This window comes from Oryzias latipes, chromosome 23, assembly GCF_053564925.1.
Source record: "Oryzias latipes strain Hd-rR chromosome 23, Olatipes_Hd-rR_3.1".
NCBI classification, from domain to species: Eukaryota; Metazoa; Chordata; class Actinopteri; order Beloniformes; family Adrianichthyidae; genus Oryzias; species Oryzias latipes.
In genome coordinates this window covers 21,785,444-21,805,332 of record NC_136259.1, presented here as the reverse complement: position 1 = coordinate 21,805,332, position 19,889 = coordinate 21,785,444, and the positions used below count along the sequence as shown (strand labels likewise).

At 40.1% G+C, this 19,889-nt stretch overlaps 1 protein-coding gene across 4 annotated transcripts in view; it reads left to right on the top strand.

Annotated features, from left to right (window-relative positions):
• Window positions 1–19,889, top strand: part of acss3 (acyl-CoA synthetase short chain family member 3) — an 83,880-nt gene that overhangs the window by 51,305 nt on the left and 12,686 nt on the right. For 3 of the 4 annotated variants that reach the window (XM_023952413.2, XM_023952412.2, XM_023952411.2), the window contains 6 exons: window positions 1,057–1,191; window positions 4,396–4,536; window positions 5,734–5,814; window positions 6,094–6,189; window positions 7,337–7,488; window positions 15,575–15,678. In XM_023952413.2, the coding sequence (XP_023808181.1) occupies window positions 1,057–1,191; window positions 4,396–4,536; window positions 5,734–5,814; window positions 6,094–6,189; window positions 7,337–7,488; window positions 15,575–15,678 (709 nt within the window). The remainder of the gene's footprint in view (window positions 1–1,056; window positions 1,192–4,395; window positions 4,537–5,733; window positions 5,815–6,093; window positions 6,190–7,336; window positions 7,489–15,574; window positions 15,679–19,889) is intronic. The other variant, XM_078941863.1, reaches the window with a different exon arrangement.

Genomic DNA, 19,889 nt, shown 5'->3' with positions numbered 1-19,889 from the left:
CAGCCTCAGATCATAATTCTGCACCACCTTAAATGCTGACATAATTTTATGAGCTCATTTCCAACTACATAACTGCGGTACTTAACTTGAAAAGTGTCATTGATCCTAGAAGGGATATTAAAATACTTGCATATAAATAAGGCTGTCATTCCTAATGCTTTGCTAAAGTGGGATGTTACAGCTGAAGGCTCCTGTTCTTGATGAAAGTCTCTTAAAATCCATTCACACTCAGCTGTTTGGTCCACACCAGAGTTTTGTTTAAAAACCTCTGAAAAGTTACCTGAACTCTGATGGAGACCAAGCAAGCACCACCTGTTTTTAGGAGTCAGTGTTCCTTTAATAGACAAATATAGAGTAAGCCAGTTTACTTTGAAGTTGCCATATCGTTCTGAAGAGTTGAAATATTGACTGAAGTGGGCGGGGCTTAAGTGGGCCTAAGTTACTCTGCCCACCTCAACGTCATGCCTAAAAATAAACTATTGGGTTCCGAACAAATGGTCAAATAAGGAACTGCAACATTTGTATAGTACAGTCATAAATTTGTACTTTTAATATAGAACTCAGTGTAAAATAGCCACCTTTTTTAAACCAATCTCTTGTGGTCATGTAAGAAACTGCAACCTTTAGTACCTTTGGTTGATAAAGATAAAATCTCTGACAGGTTTAAAACTGTTCAGTAAAGTATAGAGAAAGATATGACATGAAATGCAGCGTGGGAGGCGACTGATGGTGGAATGAACCAGGTTGATCTTTGAGCAGCACAACTAAAAGAAGATAGTAATAAAGAACTAACATAAACAAACACAGGAGTAAGAAAGTGCTAACATTTAATTAAATCAGGGTGTTAACAAGTGTTTTCTTCAGTTAAAAATGCACAGTGACATGTAATTTAGGCAGGTAGAATTCAGAGAAGCCTTTGGAAACCTGCTCCCTTTTCCGATTTGGCACGCTTTGCTGCAACAACAGCAAATGCACCTTTGGTTCCTCAGCATTCCTGCGTCTCATTAAGTTTTAACACATTAACTGTCTTAAAGATTTTTTCCCTCTGTTTTGTAGCCTAAGCTGATGGTTACAGCTTCATTTGGCGTTGAGCCTGGCAGGAGAGTGGAGTACATTCCTCTGGTGAAGAAGGCCCTGGAGATGAGCTGTCACAGACCCTCCAAAGTCCTCATCTACAACAGGCCTAACATGGTAGGAAATGTGTTTTTCTTTCTATTATAAAATCGTTTTGCTGTTTTTAATGTTTTTCTCCTCAGTTAGCCTGAATATGTTGGTGTTAGTATATAATTCTACCAAACTATAACACTTAATAGAAGAAAAAAAGTATGTTTTTGCTTGAGGATGGAGGTTTGTGTCCATACATTTGCTGGGATTTAAAGGTCAAAAAAGCCTTTAGGTTTGCCCCTCTCCCCTAAGCTTAATGAGTCAGTGGAAAGAAAACAAACCCCTTGTGTTTTTCTAATAGTTAAAACCTTTTTTCTCCTTCTTAAAAATGCTGCATCTCCTTTGTTATGCGTGTCTTCAATTTCATTGTACAATGGACAATAACAATTAAAGCAAATCTATATAAATGATTTGACAAAAACAAAAATATTCAGGTGAAAAACCTGAATATGAAGCTATAGTTAAAAACTCCCAAAAGTCTCCTGGAAAATATAGCTTCTTAGCAACACATATGCACCCCCCCCCCCCCCCCCCGCATGTTTATATTACATAGATGATGTTCGGGTCAATTTGACCCGGCAGTCAAAATGGAGGTACAAGGATGTCTTATTATAAGTAGTATTGCTTTCTTTGCAGCTGTGAGACATATTTCAACCCAATCACACACATAGACACACACACACACACACACACACAGGTGCATAGTTGTTATGACTTTTGACAGGAACCATCTATGTTCTCGTAGGAAAACTCAACCCACATTCAGTGGACACTCAACAGGGGAGGGGCAAAACGTATAAAAGATTCTCTGCATGGGAGTCCTTATACTCTGTCAGGCAGACCTTTACAAAATGAGCAACGAAAGCAGAACGATGATAGTCCAGGAGGCTCTGGAAGTCATCACTGATCATGATCAGAGGAAGACTATCTTGAGCTAAATTCTGGTTCTAATGATTCTGATTTTGAAATGGATGAAGGAATTGCAATTCCTGTTCCTCCAAGCAAGACATTCATGTCAAAGAATGGTGAAATATATTGGTCTTCATCCTCAAATATGCGTCAGACAAACCTGTCTGCAGAAAACATAAAAAAGACAGTGCCAGGGCCCACTAGGATGGCAGAGACTCATGTGACTGTCAATTCAATTCAACTCAATCTAATTCAATTCAATTCCGTTCCATTTTATTTGTACAGCCCAAATTCACAACAACTGTCATCTCAATGGGCTTCGTATTGGTAATTGAAAAAGTAAAACATAAAATAAAAAGGATCATGAATACATCGAATTCAATAGGAAAAAACTAAATTGAACTAACTAAGAAAACTAAACTAAACTGTCATCCCTGCCCTTAGACCCCCCTTCGCGGTAAGGAAAAACTCCTAATAAAAAAAATGGATTTCGGAAAAATATAAGAAACCTCAGGGGTGCCCACATGAAGGAGGGATCCTCCCCCAGGACCGACAGGCGATGTACCAGAACTCATAAAGAGGAATTAGTTTATCAAACACTACAACTACATATTTAAAGTCCAGCAGACGAGCTTCATCCAGATGGAGTTGGGGGGACGGCCGGGGGCGCGAGACGAGCCGGAGACAGGATCCAGGTCAAGACAAGTATGACCTGTGCACAAAGCACAATGACTTGTCAATCTTGTGCTGTGTAGATGTACAGACACACACACAAGTTCATATTGCGATTGCTTGTCTGTTGTATTGTGTTTTTTGTTTTTTTCTGGTTCACAGTGCATGTATGTAAAACAAAATTTCAAGATTAAGTTTCAATGTTATGTAAAACTATTGTATTTTATATGTTAGTCTTTTAAAAGTAATACAGTAGTGAAAAATTCAAAAAAAGTTTGAACATGTATATTTTTAAGAAAAACGAGTGCATTATCAAATAATTGAACCACTTCCTGTTAGTGGTAAAAAACACCATTTTAACTAAGTTTTTGAAAGAATAACTGGTAATGGAGTTAGTGATGATATATTCACACTGCTTATTAGGATTTTCTGGGTTTCAGACATTTTTTAATTAATAAAACATGCACCGGGTCAAATTGACCCGGAAACATTATCTCTGTTCCTCACAAATGAACATAACAGGAGGGTTAAGTGAGAAACATTCTGTCCATCTGATTTTTTTTTAATGTCCAACATGAATAAAAGCTGTTGAAACGTTTCCTAAATAAATAAATAAACCATTGACTGTATAAGAGAACAGGACCGAGTGAGTTTGACATCACCCACTAAAAATGGCTCAATTCCAGCTCCAGTAAACATGGATGCCACCATGCTGGAGCCAGACTTTGTAAGTAAGCAGTGATTGGTCAGTCGATCTGTGTCAACATTTCTATGTCAACCACTCTGGCCAAAAAGAAGAGAGCTCGTCCACACCCCTGCCATTTGACAGCGCGCTACATGAAATCCGTCAGTTAAATGTTTGGAATGTGTGGGCCAGCAGGCACCGCCTACTTTTTGTTGAGCCGTCTGATTTGTCAGTTTATTAATGGAATAACTTGCACTACAAAAAAATATATCATTAAGAACATGTTAAAAAAGGTATCAATGGTTATTCTGAGTAATGGAAGTCTATAGAGTTTTGGTTTCTTGGAGCCAGCAGGTACTTCCTGTTCTAAATGCAAGGGTGAACTGGGTCAGTCAGTCCAATTCTCGTATACAGTCAATGATCTGAAGGCAGATGAGTCAAAACGTTCTGGACAAGGCTCTGGTTTATCAGCCAAATCCTGGATTTGTCATGCTAATAACCAATGCCAATTGATTTATTTGATCCTGTTTATGTGCTCTGAACTAACCTACACCTAAAGGTTTTTACAGTCCAGACCTCACAGAATTCCCTGGATCCTTAATTTCATGAATGGAGCTTCACTTTGAAGGCTGCTGTCACTGTTGCCCGTCAAGAAAAGCTTTCATTCCCTGCTGAAGCAGTAACTGTGATGGTACCATTTGGTACATTGAAGATTTTTATTTAGGCTTCAAATTCTAATGCATTCCCATTTTTACCTTGAAAGTTTAAGTCCTAAAGAAGTTATTTTAGTGTCTGGAGCAGCATGAATGTTTTTCTGTCCCAAAGTTATTTTTGGAACAAAACAGTGAATAAACGTGGGAGTGAAAGTATTCTTTGATATGTTTCATCTCAAAAGATAAAAGGTTTAATCTCTGGGATGATAAGGAGTCCGAGCTTTAAAAGTCTCTGTTTTTTTCTGGTTTCAGGAGAAAGTGTTCCTTAGTCCAGAATTGAGTTTAGACTGGGACGAAGAGATGGCCTCGGCTCGGCCACATGAGTGCGTATCTCTGCCCTCTAATCATCCTCTATATGTTCTCTACACATCTGGAACCACCGGAACTCCAAAGGTATCAGTACATTTGCATTTTGCACTTTGAAAGCCTTCTAGATAATTGAATTTAACGTTTTTTAGATGATTTAACTTAGAGACAATTAGTTTTATAACATAAAAGTCTCCAAAAGTATGCTTTAGAACACTTCAAGTCCCACTCCAAACCTCTTTTGATCTGTTTTAAAAGCATTCTCACTGGCCTTTTAATTAAGATTTTGTTGTTTTTATCTCATTCGTTCATTAGAAATTTTCTTGAGTTGTGGGCGGGACAGTTGACATGGAGAAACCCCGCCCCCTTCCCCTACCCATAGCTGAGAACTCGGAGCAGCAGTTTGTAACATGTTCTTGTGTTATTTTTCTGATGATAGAGGACATATATTAAGAAAATTAAGCTCAAATTTGCATTTCTGGGTATTTCTTTATTCAATTTGTTGTGATTCAGGAGGAGACGACAAAATGCTGGCTGAAAAAGATTGTAGGTGTGACGTAGAAAATGCACTGGATGGGCTATTAGCTTCCTGCTTCAAGTTCTCAGTAACAGGGAAAAGGGGGGCGGGGTTACTCCACGTCAATGGTCCCGCCTACAACTCGGAGGCAAATTTCGAATGAACTTTTATGACCCAGAACACAACACAGATTTTTTTTATTTTGGCTAAAAATGGCTTAATCATAAATAAATGACTACTTGAAAGGCTTTTAAAAATCCTCAAAAGAATATTGTTAATTTGTAGAAACAGATAAATCAAGGAAATCTTGTATTTGCCAGTGAAAAGCTTCAGTTTCCTTCCAGCCAATGATCTAAACTCCTCATGGAAGATCAGATGGAAATTTTCCTTGGAACCAGGAGCAATTTTCCTGGAGGCTCAATCAAATTGACTTCCTCCTAATAACATATCTCTGCCTTTGACAGAACTCTAATGACTTCTAATCTCAGTCTCTGTTGTTGCTGAACTGTAACTTTTTGGACAACTTTAAGCTTCTGCGCTGCTTAAAGAAATGTTCCACTTGCCCTATTCTCAAACAAAAGCCAGACACTGATGTATGTATGAGGAACAATTATTTGTAAAACAGAATCCAATCCCTCTATAAGCGCTGCGTGGCTGAGCGCCAGTGTTTGGACTGATATTATTAAACTCCTGCCTCCTCGCTTTGAGGACAACCTGTCAGAAGTCTCATGTTTTCTTATCTCCTCCTCCTCCTCTTCCTCCTCCAGGGTGTTGTGCGAGATACCGCGGGCTATGCTGTAATGCTGAAATGGACCATGTCAAATATTTATGGACTCAAACCTGGAGATGTAAGGCGATTGAGCATCCGCGTCTGAGTTATTGCCTTTTCCTAGAACAAAAGGACTTAGCAGGGGAGAAACATGGCTCTCTGTCTTCATTTGAATACTGTAGAAAAGTCCAAAAGTATATATTTACCTTGCCTGAATGTTGGATTTGCATTTATAGTTCTTTCAAGCAGGTTATTTCATGATTCTGGGCATGCTTATGTGATTTAAAGATGATGTTGGTGTAATGTTTTTTTTTCTTCTTATTAAAGAATATTGCATACATATATTCATTTAATGCAGATTTGGTGGGCAGCTTCAGATCTGGGCTGGGTGGTCGGTCACTCATACATCTGCTATGCTCCTTTGCTCCACGGCAACAGCACCATCCTTTACGAGGTGAGTCCACAACACAGAAAAATCCCTAAAACCTTCACAGTTTAACACATATAACAAACATAATGCATGCATCTGTATTTCTCTTCATCAACATTTCTTTTCTGAGGCATTTAGCCCATTGTTTAATCACTCTTCCTAACTAGTGTTGTGGTTGGCTTTTGGCACACAGCCTGTCTGTCTCCAGGCTTTTCCTCTTTAATCTGAGCACCACATGCTCATACATATTTATCTAAAGCAAAAGTTGGAACCTAGGTGTGCTGCTGCAGAATTAGCATATGTATTTATAATGTCCCACAGTAGTCCTAGAATAGGACCCCATTGTTTTTGCTAGTCTTTTTTCTCACTGCGTGTTTAAGTGAAAATTTCAACACCGTCATATAAAAAACTCACCAAACTTTGCATCCAACTAGTACCCGGTGAAAATGAATTTGGAAATAGTGAGCGACATCTTCTCAAAATTTCACACAGACACACCACCCGGTTAAGTCCGAAACCACAACCAAACTTTGGCTGACCTACTACTTGGGAAAGTTTTGAAGTTTGTAGGTTTTGAATGCCGTTATTGGACAAGCTTAGTCGACCCGGTCGACTAAGGAAATGAAATGGTTGCCATGGAGATAAAACCAACAGGAAAGCCGCCATCTTAAAAACACAGTTTTTTTTCATGAATTTGCCACGTGCAGCTCTGCCGGGGAGTGGCAGTGGCAGAGAGGGAAAGTGAGGGGCATATATATATAGCAGCCTCTCAGCCAGTGAAGGGCGGGTCAAGAGGAGGCGAGTATCACCTGCAGGCCAAACCACGCTGCTAGCAGCTTTAATCCACGCTCTTCCTCACACAGTTGCGACAGGTTGATGAACAGACCAACAGACAAGGAAGGCCTTTGGGTCACTTTTACGTTTGTCCTTACTTTAAGTAGATCTGAGGCTGCTTCCTTTTTGTTTACAGACTCTGTTTACCCCACAATTTGTTGCTGTTTGTTTTTTTGTGCTTCTCGTGTAAATGTTGCCCCTACCAAGTCTTGGCTTCTCAGCATCCTCCGGATCGGATATTCTCGCCTTGAGGCGTGAATTCTCTGCAGTTGTTTGAGTGACGGCCCCAGAGCGCTTCTGCATGTCATCAGCTGAACAGCTGTTGGTGTGATCGCAGGGAAAGCCCGTGGGGACTCCAGACCCCGGAGCATTCTTCCGTGTCCTGTCGGAACACGGGGCCTCCTCCATGTTTACAGCCCCCACCGCCATCCGGGCCATTCGCCAGCAGGACCCCCACGCCGCGAATGGGAAAAAATATGCTCTGAACAGGTAGACAAACAAGAAGCCCATCTTTATCCTGCAGTGTGTTGTTTTCTGTAGCTCTAGATTGGTACAATTAAATTAATATTATATTTTTAGTTCTACACAGATATTTTTAAATAAATAAAAATTTTGTACACACTAATTTTTTAAAATATTTTTAACTACCATTCTTTTATGTCACAGCAGTCCTTTGCTGTATTACAGTTCACCTTTGAAGTCTCGCAGACGTTTTTTCTCACGGTGCTGTGTTCTGCGTCCTGATTGGCTGTAGACCTTGTCATCAATCTCCTCCGTGCCGTGTCTCCTTGTACAGAATTTCTTCAGTTTCTACATAAATCCCTTTTATCGCGATCAGACCGTTTTACTTCTATATTGTGGGCTTATTTTTCTATGAAGGTTTGAACTTTGAGAGTTTAAACAATGGCGAAAAGTATGAAAATGTTTATGTCTGTGGATAAAGTGTGTAGTGAGGGGTTTTACAGCCTTAAGACATCAAGAGTTGTAAAAACTCTTGACGTTTACTCTTACTTTTAAATCTGATAGAAATCTGAAACATATTTGACATAAAAAGGCTGATTTTCTGCACATGTACTCTACATGAGCACGACCTCATCTGCCGCACCATCTCCTGTTTACAAAGTGAGCAACATCGCTGTGTGCACACCAATCATGAAGTTTTTCCTGTTTCTGCCACATGGGCTGGGAAAAGTTAGTTCAAAAAAGACGGTAAGGTTAGGTAAAAGACTGCAAATCAATCCATTCCTAAAGATTTTGTTCTTGGACTCAACACATTAAATTGGTTGACTTTCAGCATCAGCTTAGCAAACTGATGCCTGCAAACATTTAGAAAAACCACCAATTCCATATTGAAAGGATGAAATACATATTTTTCCTTCAATACTTCCATAAAGTGTCGTGCTGCCCCTCCATACTTCATGATTAGGTTTAGTTTTATTCAGACCGTTTTTTTGTTGTTGTTTTTATTCATGACATCTTAAGCTTATTTTATGTGAACTGTTGTTTTTTTCCCAGCAGTTTCAACTTTGCTTTAAAATGCCTTTCATTGTTTTTTTATTTTTTATTTTTGGTTTTCTCTGACTCAAAAAAAAAAAAAAATCTTTCTAAGATGGCTGATAGCTGCCTGCTCCCATGGTGGCTTCTTCTTTGAGCAGCTGGACTTTAAAACATGTTGAAATGTTCCCAAAGAAAAGCCAGACTTGTGACGATCCGCAGTTCTTGTTTGTTATTCACTGAATCTCTGGTGTGTAAAATTTGCGTATCTCTAAATTGACTCAAATTATATATGTTAAGCTTTAAAAACTCAAATATTAATGAAATAATTTCTCTAAATTGTGGGAGATATTTTTTTGTTTATTCAGGAAATAAAGTTAGAAGGAAAGCGTATTGGAGAGCGTGTAGCTTTTGGACCTCAATTATAATGTGGCTAAAATACATACCGGTAAACTAATAATATCATCAAAAAAGCCAATTGCAAATTTACATGATGTAATAACTAAGGGTTCTGCTTTTATTATGTTATTTTTGGCTCATTTATTACTAAAAGGGTAAAAGGCAAATGGGAGGAAAATTGATTTCTTTTAATTTTCAAATTAAAAGATATTATTAAGTTATAACTAACAGACTCCTCTCAGAATTCAGTTTTTGTAACTTTATCCGCTTGTAAACCTGAGCTTTTTGCCTGTTCCAGGTCATAAAGATATGATGTAAAGTTTGTGAGGTAATCTGCTCCGGAATTTATATCTGCGGATCCTGTTGGTATCAAAAGTCCCGGACTGATTTTTGCAGAACACGGCGTATCGACAGTCAAACATCTCACGGTTGATGGTCGGCACAAGGCCGTCTAGTCGTTCGCTGGTCTCTGACCATCTGCTGAGTCCCAGCTCCAAACTTCGGCCGGTCTGCGTCTCCATCACAACAGCAGTCAGTCTGGCAGCGGCCAGTCAAATCTGGCAGCTTTTTCTTGGCCTTCTTGTCAAAGTGACTGTTTTCTGTAGCTTAAAGTTAAATACGACAATCGTGTTTGTTAATTGTGTTAGAAAGAATCGGATGTGAGCAATTTGTCATTCAAGAATCTTCTCTCATTCTGTTCAGCCGTATAAAAATGCCTCCTGGCCCACAATCATAAAGCAATTCTGTCTGCAGCTGACCTCTTGGTAAATCATTCAGTGACTCTGCCATTCTCCACTGAGTAATTGCTTGTTTGGAACACAGAATGCACAGCCACTTTTTAAACTTTGCTCCTGCAGACGGAGGGAATTTTCTGCATGTTTTAACCATAAACAACGTCAGTTGTTTTCTCAGTTTGTCCCCTAGTGTGGGGCATTCACTGTAGCACACTATCAAGATCTTAACCAGAGCTGTGACTATGGGGGAAGCAGATTGGAACAAGATTACAGTATTTCCTGGTCTGAGCAAACCTTCATAGAGGTTGGAAGGATTCGCACACATGACAGTTTATATTTTTAGCTGTTTTTCATATTGCAGTTTAATATAAAAGTTAGTTTTTGAGCACTGAGGATTTTTAGTAGAACAAATTGAAGCGTGTGTCCACTTCATTGTACTAGCATTGTTAAAATTACAAATCTTTGTGATTTCCAGTCGAAAAATTGTCACTGATTTGCATATTTTGGCACTTTTGTCAGCTAATATCAAACTCTTGTTATGCTTAAGAAGTAGAGCTGAATACGGTCTCCACTAAATTTTGCGCTTTATTTTTAATTTTAAGGATGAAAAAAAAAATGGCATTAGCCAATTTTAGTGCCATGTGGAACTCCTCAACACACTTGGTACATGTTCACAACCTGTTGTTTTGCACAGCTGTATTTTTTGAGAGATACGATCTAGCATTCAGATTGTCCTTTGATCTGCATGCTATGTTCAAGTTTGAGCAATGAAACATTATAGTCAGTTGTGTCAAATTTAGCTCTTGGAACAAAGAAAATCCTTATCTGAGGTGATAAAGAAGTTATCATGCAAACTCTATGTTTTGTTCATGTGTTTCTGTTTAACTTGTACATCCAGGAAAACTATTGAGGATACTTTTTGTTTTTGTTTCTGTTAAATATTCTGTACATTTGTAATATTTATCTGTGTGCTTTAATTATGAAAATCTATCTAAACTTTGTGTTAGAGGCATCGACTGTAAATGAGAACTGGACTGAGTGACCCCTCTCCCCTGGTGTTCTAAACAGGAGGCTGGCTCCAAAAAACAAATTCCCATCGACTTCTATAGCCCTTGTTCTATCCTATGGAGTCCAGTTGACCTGAACCTTACATTGATGTGTTATCCCTACCATGACACAGCTGAAAAAAGTTGAAGAGGATTTCACATAATCCATGGACACCAGTGAAGATCACAAATCATTGAAGATTAAAGGTTTTGCGCAGTGGGGTCTAGATGACCCCACTCCCAATGTTAAAGTGCCTACAATAGCACAAGGGATATAGAAATGAACAGCTGTTACTCAGTCATTATGTTGGTCAGAATAACCTGCTCTGATACTTTTTTTTAACATGCTCTTATTCAAGTTATAAACTGACCAATTAGATGCCTCAATAAAAGTAGTGGTGCCTGATGGCCTCGACCTCTAGTGTTTCCAAATATTTGATTGCAGCTTATTTAAGAGTCACCTAGTAGTGCCATGGTGAACTGACCTGGCTCCAGGTAAATTTTGCTTCTAAATTACTTTTACTACTGAACGGTGGTCTTAAATATATGGTTGGGTCATACAGAAGACCCTTAAAAATGGGGGCCAATGTCTTCCTGCTTCAGTCTCTGCATTAAATATTTAGTCACATGTTTCCATATAGGGGGTTGACCTGTATGGGTGCTGGGGGTTTTTGGGCTGTCCAGGTCGGTGGAGGGTAATAGAGCAGAGCAGCTACACCTTAACGGCAGCGTGGGGCCTTTAAAGTTTTTTTTGGACCATCTACCTGTAAGGGCAGTTGAGACGAAGATTCTAAGGGGTTAAACCAACTAGTTCCTGATTGGGGCTGTGACTGTAGCTCACCGCTTCTCCAGGAGAGGGGTCAAATGCAGAGAACAAATTTCACACACATAGATATGTAACAGCTGATGGGACATCAGCTTTAATGAAATAAGTCAGATTGAACAAATGAATGTTTCCAGAATTCAATACAATACAAATGAAAGTCAATTCCTGCAACACTTCCAGTCATTCAACGTGATCTAAGACTCTCTTCCATTCTTCTCTGAAGAGTTCAGAGGAAATACTTGATTCCAGAAACTCAATTGAGAGTAAAAGCGTTTTGGCTGCTTACCAAACGGATAGACCAGGGGTCGGGAACCTTTTTGGCCAAGAGAGCCATAAATGCCACATATTTTGAAATGTAATTTCGAAAGAGCCATACAATAATGTAGTGTCCCTTCCCCACACTGAGGCACGGAGACTTAACCTCTTTTAAAGTTCTTTATTCCGATTACTGCAGACCGCAACAAACGCCGTTCAATTAATTCAGCAACTCCTGAATCTCTCCCGCCGAGACGAGAGCGCTTCTCCCAACTTTATATTCACCTGCTCCCGCGTCAGCCCTCCCATTTCCCTTATTCGGCCCATAGCTGAACCCCATTGGTCCAAACTACCTAACAACAGGCTGAGCGACAGAACTGAGAGCCAATCAGATCTCTGCTTGACGCGTTCAATGAACTCCAGAACTTTTAACGCGGCCCGACAGCCATCCAACTCAGTCCGCGACAATTTGTTTAAAACTAAATATACAAATGAATGTGTGCATTTGATTTAATTTCAACATTTTTAAAGTACAATAAGTCTGTGGATTCTTTTTAATAACATTGTTATTCTGTTGCTAATAAATGATGAGTATTTCTCGTGGTAGTTTTGCTGATGGTCAGGGGCCTCATTTATAAACGTTGCGTACGCACAAAAGAAGGCGTACGCCACTCTCTACGCAATAGTTGAGATTTATAAAAAGCAAACTTGACGGGAAAATGTGCGGTCCTCCACGCAAGCTCTGACCCAGGCGTACGCACAAAAACGGGTGAAATGAGAAACGGCGACACCGTCGGCAGATCGAAGAAACACGTGAAAGTGACAGTGTGTGCCAAATCGTGCCGGCATGTGCTGTGCTACACAATGTGGCACAGCTTAAAAACGTGCCTCTACCCCCTGGCGCTGATTGCTGTGTTGGCCCCGACCCTGAACCCCATCCCCACGCATTTGAGCCATTTGCTGCTGCTGTGCGCCAGCGTTTGGAAGTGATGCGTCGCTTATAAAGAAAAAGAGGTGTGGAAAATATTATTTATTTAAGAATTCCCTCATCGTGCAGTTTATTTCAGTCAGGGCGATCTTGATTTCGCCCAACTCCTTGGCCACCTCTCTGAGTGAACTAAGGACTTCCCTCTGCATTTCAAGGACTGCATCGGTGAGGACACGCCCACTGCTGGAGGGTTGAGAGCCGCGTGCCGTGGAGACGCTGGGGCCAGACGGCTGCTCAGCTGCAGCATCGTAACCACTGGCCCCGCTGGAACACCCAGCAACTAAAATAAAATTGTTCTATATTAATAATCTGTAATTGTGTAGCCTGCATACATGTGACTTGACTGCATTCATTTGAATTATTTCTCTTACCTGTGTCACCCTGACCCTGGCGCGTCGGCGTCCCCTCCGTCTCAGTCAGGTGACTGAGGCGGAGGAGGACGCCGATAAGGGGGACTTAATAGGGATTCCCCAATAATAGCGGCCAGTTTCTCATCAAGAGGGGTCAGCTCCGGTCCCCCCCCCGTGGCGGACACACTCTGCCGATGCAGCGCTAGACGTTTTTTTGCCTCGACTTTGATGTCCGATCATTTCTTTCATTTCTTTTTTATTTCGGCCACGGTCCGAGGTTGTGAGGCTGCAGCATTTACGGCGTCTGCCACCGTTTGCCGCTCACGTGCCTTTTCGGCATTAGTAATGCCCACACTGTGCCCCAAACAACACTTTTCTCCTCTTTTCCACCTCGCCAACGATAACTTCTACTTCACATTGAGTGAAGTTACGTTTTTTTGATTTCCCCTCTGTGTTTGCCATGATTTAGCAAGCCATGAATATTAATTTGTGGGCGTTTCACGGACTATTTATGGGCAACTATGGGCGTGTCATGTAGCCGCAAAAGCTGCGCTGCATTTAGAATCGGTTGTGATTTATAAAGGGAAAGATGCGTAGGATGTGCGTGCGCACGGTTTTATAAATCCGAATATTTCTGTGCGTACGCACGTCCTATGTTTCATCCGTACGCCACTTCTGACGCAAATCCTACGCAAAGTTTTATAAATGAGGCCCCTGGTCTGGTTGATACGTGGTGAGTTTCTGCTTCGTGCAGGCGTTGAGACTTTAAACGTGATCGTAGGTCTGAATGTTCTGTAGATGTGAGAAAGACTGATCACATGCAGACGGGGAGCCAAACATATACTCACACGCCGCAGTGGGTGACAGGCAGTGGGTTTTACGTTTTTATAATCCCTGCGCGATTCACCTGCTGTCCCCACAACCCCTCACCCCCACCCTCTGCTTTCTCCCTCACACATCCCGTCCCCGCATCTGCGCGCTCTGTCTCAGAGACGGGAGCGCGCAGTTTTAGGCACGTCAATTCAAAGGTTTCCAGCTGGTACAAACTCTGTGAAATAATAGATAATAGTAACTGATAGCGCTGGCGTAGATTTCTCTCTCTAAGCACTGCTACTACTGCGCGCCTCTGGCATCGCATCCCGCCCGAGAAGGACTGGTCTAATGAAAAAAAAAACTATAATTAAAGATTTGTCTGCGAGCCACATGTGACCATCAAAAGAGCCATATATGGCTCGCGAGCCATAGGTTCCCGACCCCTGGGATAGACTGTGCAAAGAGTCAGTAAGAGTTGCTGCTTCAAGGATAAAACAGACTAAAGAAAACCTTGTCTTTATCAAATCTGTTCATTGCAAAGGAAATTTATATCAAATGATGAGGATAAAAGCAAAAGATTGTTCTTATTGTGACAGAGAATAACGAAAAATTGACCTTTATTAAAAACACTGATAAAAAAAAAAAAAAATGAAACATTTTAAAATAATAAAGGAGCTTTTTCCCTAAGACTTTGCACAGTTTACCATTCTGTTTATTGTTTGTGACCTAAAGATGATTAAAATGCCTTTCTACAGCTTTCCGTGGGGCAAAAACACTTTCAGTTGGAAGTTTTGGATAAGACGTCGGATAAGTTACCGGGTAGAACGTTTGGCTTGTTTTGGGTCATCATCAGGACATGAAAGTGCGATTTCTAGACGAAGCAGGTGTTCACATTTTAAAGCAGAAAAAATAGTCGCAAAAATTGGATTTGAATAATTTTAGTTGATTTTGTAAATAAGTTGAAATGTGTCTCTTCATTGGCAAACAATGTAGTGAGACTAAGAAACAATTTGGATTTTTAGATGTCTAAAATACAGGTTTTAGACTCGAGAACAAACGTAAACTGTGTTTTTATTTAACATATATGTCATCGAGCTGATGACTGCAGTCTGTGGGAGTGGAGGTGATTACATTCAGAGGTATACCTTCACTCCCCCGAGAAGTCTGACCAAATCCTGGAAACAGGCCGATTGTCAAGGCAGCAGACTGATATTTTAGGTGACAAAGGTGAAAAGATGATTCACAATGTGGATTAAAAAAAGAAAATTGAAAGGATGCTTCTGTCAAAGCTGGAGGGGCTAAGGGGAAAACTGGATGTGGTTCAAAACTTTTCCCTTTAGAATTTACTCAGGCATTGAAGACTTTATTTTTGCAGAAGTTCACACAATTTCTTAGGGTTTTTGCTGAAATGTCCTAAAAAGTCTGTAAGAAAAAAGGAAGAGTTGGTTTTGGGCGATGAGCTTGAACGGATTTCGTCACATTTGGAGTCACTATTAATGGAGATCAAGATAATCTGTCACACCTCAGATTTGTCCAGATACTGAGACTCAGTCTCAGTTAGCTGGAGATGCTTTACAAAGATGACTCCATTAAAAATGAGAGATTCTTTCAGATAAAGATGCTTCAAATTAGATTAGACGGTGACTGAGACGTGCTCTGTTTCATTGCAGGCTGCAGTCATTGTTTGTGGCAGGAGAGCGATGCGACGTGGAGACTCTGGAATGGGCAAAGAAGAACTTTGGGGTTCCTGTCCTGGATCACTGGTGGCAGACTGGTAGGTAGTGGAACATGTTATTAAAATAATCGTGCATGTTTGGCATTCAAATCAAATCAATTCTATTGAATTCCATTCCTTTTCTTTCAAATCCGATCCCATCTTATCCTATCCTATCTTTTTAAATGAAACAACTTTATTTTCCCTGAAGGGGATTTTTTCTTATGGTGCAGGCTATAGGTTTGAAAAAATGTACATGTAGACGCATTAGAAAAAAACACTATACTTCCTTGATACGAGTAAAGGCCCTATAGTACAAAATAAAACAAAACATGCAATAAAAACTATAATAGAATAAAGTAACATAGTCATGAGGAAATCCAAGATTATACATGTATATACAGTATATAATATATATATTTGAGCTGCACGATATGAGGGAAACTCGCTATTTGCGATATAAGTGATTAATATTACGATGATGAAATGACTTGGGATACATGAACAAATGACAAAACAACTAAACACATCATTTCCATTTCACTGCAACTGTTCAATTTAAATAAGAGTTTAAATAAGTTAAATTACATTCCAAATGACCCTCATCTTCATAGGAGGCGAACATCTAACATAAAAGGGCTCCATCTGATTGGTCAAATGCATAAAGGGATTTAATTGATTCGTTAAATACTTCAAGCTTCCATAAGATTGTTAAGGTTAGCATTTATTTGAATTTTCGCCATCTTTTGCGATATGGGTATTGCACAGCATGATATTCCAATAAGGATAAATTTGCGATATATTGTGCAGGCCAAATATATATATATATAGTATGTAAATTTTTAGTTGTATTTGCTGAGACCTGTCACTCACAGCACGCTCGTAGAAAAAAATATCCATGAACATTTTTACTCTACAGCCTCATTGAGTGAAAATCATTTGAAAGCTAACTTATGGACAAAAAAAATCACAAACCAAAAATGTGGTTTTTTGAAACATACCTATAGACTTTTACTTTAATGCTTTAAACGTCAACGTTAACAAGTTGATCATTGTTTGAAACACATCTAAAATTACAGTAAGATTGTTTGCTTAAGCCTGAAGTACAGCTAATGTCTTTTTATTCCAGACAATGTAATTCCTTAATTCACAAAGAAGGTTATATAAGAAGCTTCACTGGTTCTTTAATTGAGTTTACATGTAAAGCGACTTTGCTGTCCCTTCAGGTAGAAGTGTGAGGACCAGGAAACGTCCCTAAAGAGGAGCAAAGAACAGAATCTGTCATTTAATTCAAATGTTCTTTTTTTACAGAATTTTAACATCCGAACATGTCAAAGAAAAGAAATGCACGTATGAATCCAAAAACATACTATAGACTTAATTTTATAGATTATTTCTTTCCAACAAGACTGAAATAATTTGTGGGTAATCAAGCAGAATGACTTTCTTCTGCTTAAAAATTCCATTATCACATCCAATATTTCAGGGCCGGGTTTACACTGTTGCACATTAAATTAATGTCATCCTAACAGAGTGTGAGTCACGAAAATCATTTTAATTGCTTGCCCTTTCAAAGCACAGTAGCTCAGTTTGGAGGTTGCAACTTGAGAGGGGGAGAGGGTACTTCTCCTCTGTCTCGCAGTTGACTTGTGGATGGTGAGGGGTGTGGGATTTGATCATTTAATTGCAACTCTAGGGTCACGGCTCCTGTGATGCCTTTTTTTCCCCACAGACCCCCTTTTCAATTGATTCTTAAGTGAAAGTGTTTTGATTTGTAATGAAGTCTGCTGTCTGGTTGGTGTGCCATCATGCTGACGTCATGCCCTCTCCCCTACCTCCCTTGGCTTGATTGGTTTCTCTCCAATGTACCAGTGAGGCATGAAAAATGTGTCAGCTCCTGCAAAGAGTCACTGCTAAACACCTCTTTTTTTTCTGGCACTTTCCAGCCTGCAGGGGTGAAGGATCAATGCTGTGTGAGATATCTGTGTTAAATATGAAATCAATAATCTTGTCGGGTAGCTGTAAACCCATCGACCTCCAACGTTTGTTCACTCATCGTACCTGCGATCTGAGTGCAGATTGGCCCACTCGTCCGATTCCGGATCAATTGGGTCGTTATGATGAAAAGTCCAACAAAAAGGGAAAATATTGTCTCAAGTGTTGCTTGATCCTTGTTAATTTTAAAAATTTTGAATATCAGGAAAAAACAGTGTAACCATGTTAATATAGGTATATTTTTTATTGCAAGTTTAGTGTCTTTATATTGTTTAATTTACACTGAGTTAAGAATACTACTTGACAGTTTATTTTAAGAAGATTTAACTGACTGCAGAAAAACGAAGGGCCCAAACCATAGGGATTCAAATAAATGCAGACATTGTGAAGACCTGTAATCCACTTAAAGGTGCTATTCCCCAGCTTTTTCTAGAAGCATAAAAACAGCTTGTTACTGGATAGAGTTACACTGAAGAGAAAGTGCTGTTGGCGTTTGCAGGATGACCTCGGGTACTGATGCTTGCTGAACTCGACAGAAACCCATATAGGAGTCCTGTCCCTCGTCTCCCAACTCCGGCAGGAGAGACGAAAAGGGCCTCATTGGAAATCGGTTTAAAGACTCAATTTGTCTTCTCTGTGCAATACGGCCGAGCCCTGAAGCTGCCTCCATGTGCACACTGACTGGAAAATCTCTGCACTGTAAAGTGGAGAATTTTAAGGACTTGTCGTGCAAGACTTTCTTTCAACTGCTGTTGATTTTAGTGATCTTCCTTTAGATATTTTTAGGATACTTAATATCATGTAATTTACCTTGAATATATCAGCACTCCACCCATATAAATGTTTTTCTACTAGTATTGCATCAAAATGTTATTTATCTAGTTTTATTGAGTTAAGTTAAATTGTATTTTACTTTTTGAATATTTTGCCTTTATTCTAAAATCTCAGGTACCATTTAACAGTCAGGATTGTTTGTCAGTTAATCCTAAAGCGTTTTGTCTTCTTGTGGTGTTACTTTTCACCCTAGCAGCTCCTCAGCTGTTGCAGAAACTATGAAATGCCTGAAGGTTTGGTTCACTTATCCGTCTCTCCCTCGAGGCTCCGTCTGCCTCGCAGTGAATCTCGGCCGATGAGGGAAAAGGTCTCATAGAAGAGCCGGCTCCCTTTAGGTTTGTGCGAGACCCTGACTTGATAAATGAAAGCCGATTAGCTGAGCCGAAAGCAGCCAGTTTGTTTCAGTGGTCACATGACACGCTGGAGGGAGAAGGTCACAGCCTCCAACATGGTTTTTTTCTTTAAATTCTGGTTTACTCAGAACAATAATGTAATTTCTGGCATCACACTCATGCTCTGCTAAATGCCCACTTTGCTGGAATTATTTAATTATACCAACAAGCCGGCAGAGCTGGCAGTGATTAATTTGACCGAGTCAGCATCACGTATTGCTCTGTTGTTCCTGATGATGATGACTTTTTCTTACACGGAGAATTGATGCTTGTTTTTCCCTCTGTGCCGCGGCCCCAATCATCTTCCGTCTCCCTCGTCACCTCCTGTGCTGATTCATCCTCGTTCATCATAGCACAAAACAGACAAATTGCTCTTTTTAACCCCCCTTTACTTTTATCCTCCTGTTTGTGTGCATCTTGAATAAAAATAAAAGAAGGTCACGGTTGTTCCCGATGGTAGCCGAGCTCACTCACGTGTAACTGAGACAATCTATTCTTTTTTGAAGCTCGGTAATAATCTGAGGTCTATTTTAAGACCCAAATGCCACTAGTAGGAGGGCTGACAGTGCTGAGGATGAAAGATGCTGATGTCACGGCTGTTGCCTAGCAACAAATGTGTGTTTTCAGCTGGCAGATTTTGGCCGCTCCACCAGTGAAGAGGTGAAAGAAGAACCTGGTGTGATGTTTCAGGCGTTGAAGCGTCGCCCTTTCCCTCTCTTCATTTTGTTGTGTGTTTTTTTCAGCCCTTCAGACGGCGATTGCCTTTGAGGCTTCGAGTCATCTAGGAAAAAAGTTAACCGTACCTGCGGAAAGCAGCTATCTAAAATTTCTTGACTCTGCAGAAAGTAGAGCTGGCAGGGCTGGCCTTCATACATTGTCCTTCTCTGTGAGGGTTTGCCAAGAAAAGCTTCACACATCTGTGAAAATGACTCTCTCTTTAGAAAATGGGCTTTTAAGCTTCAAGTATTCACTTACTCAAAACATGGACAAGGTAGCGCAATAACCGGGGTCGCAGTGTTTCTCCTCTAGACTTGAAGTATCAGTGCTCTG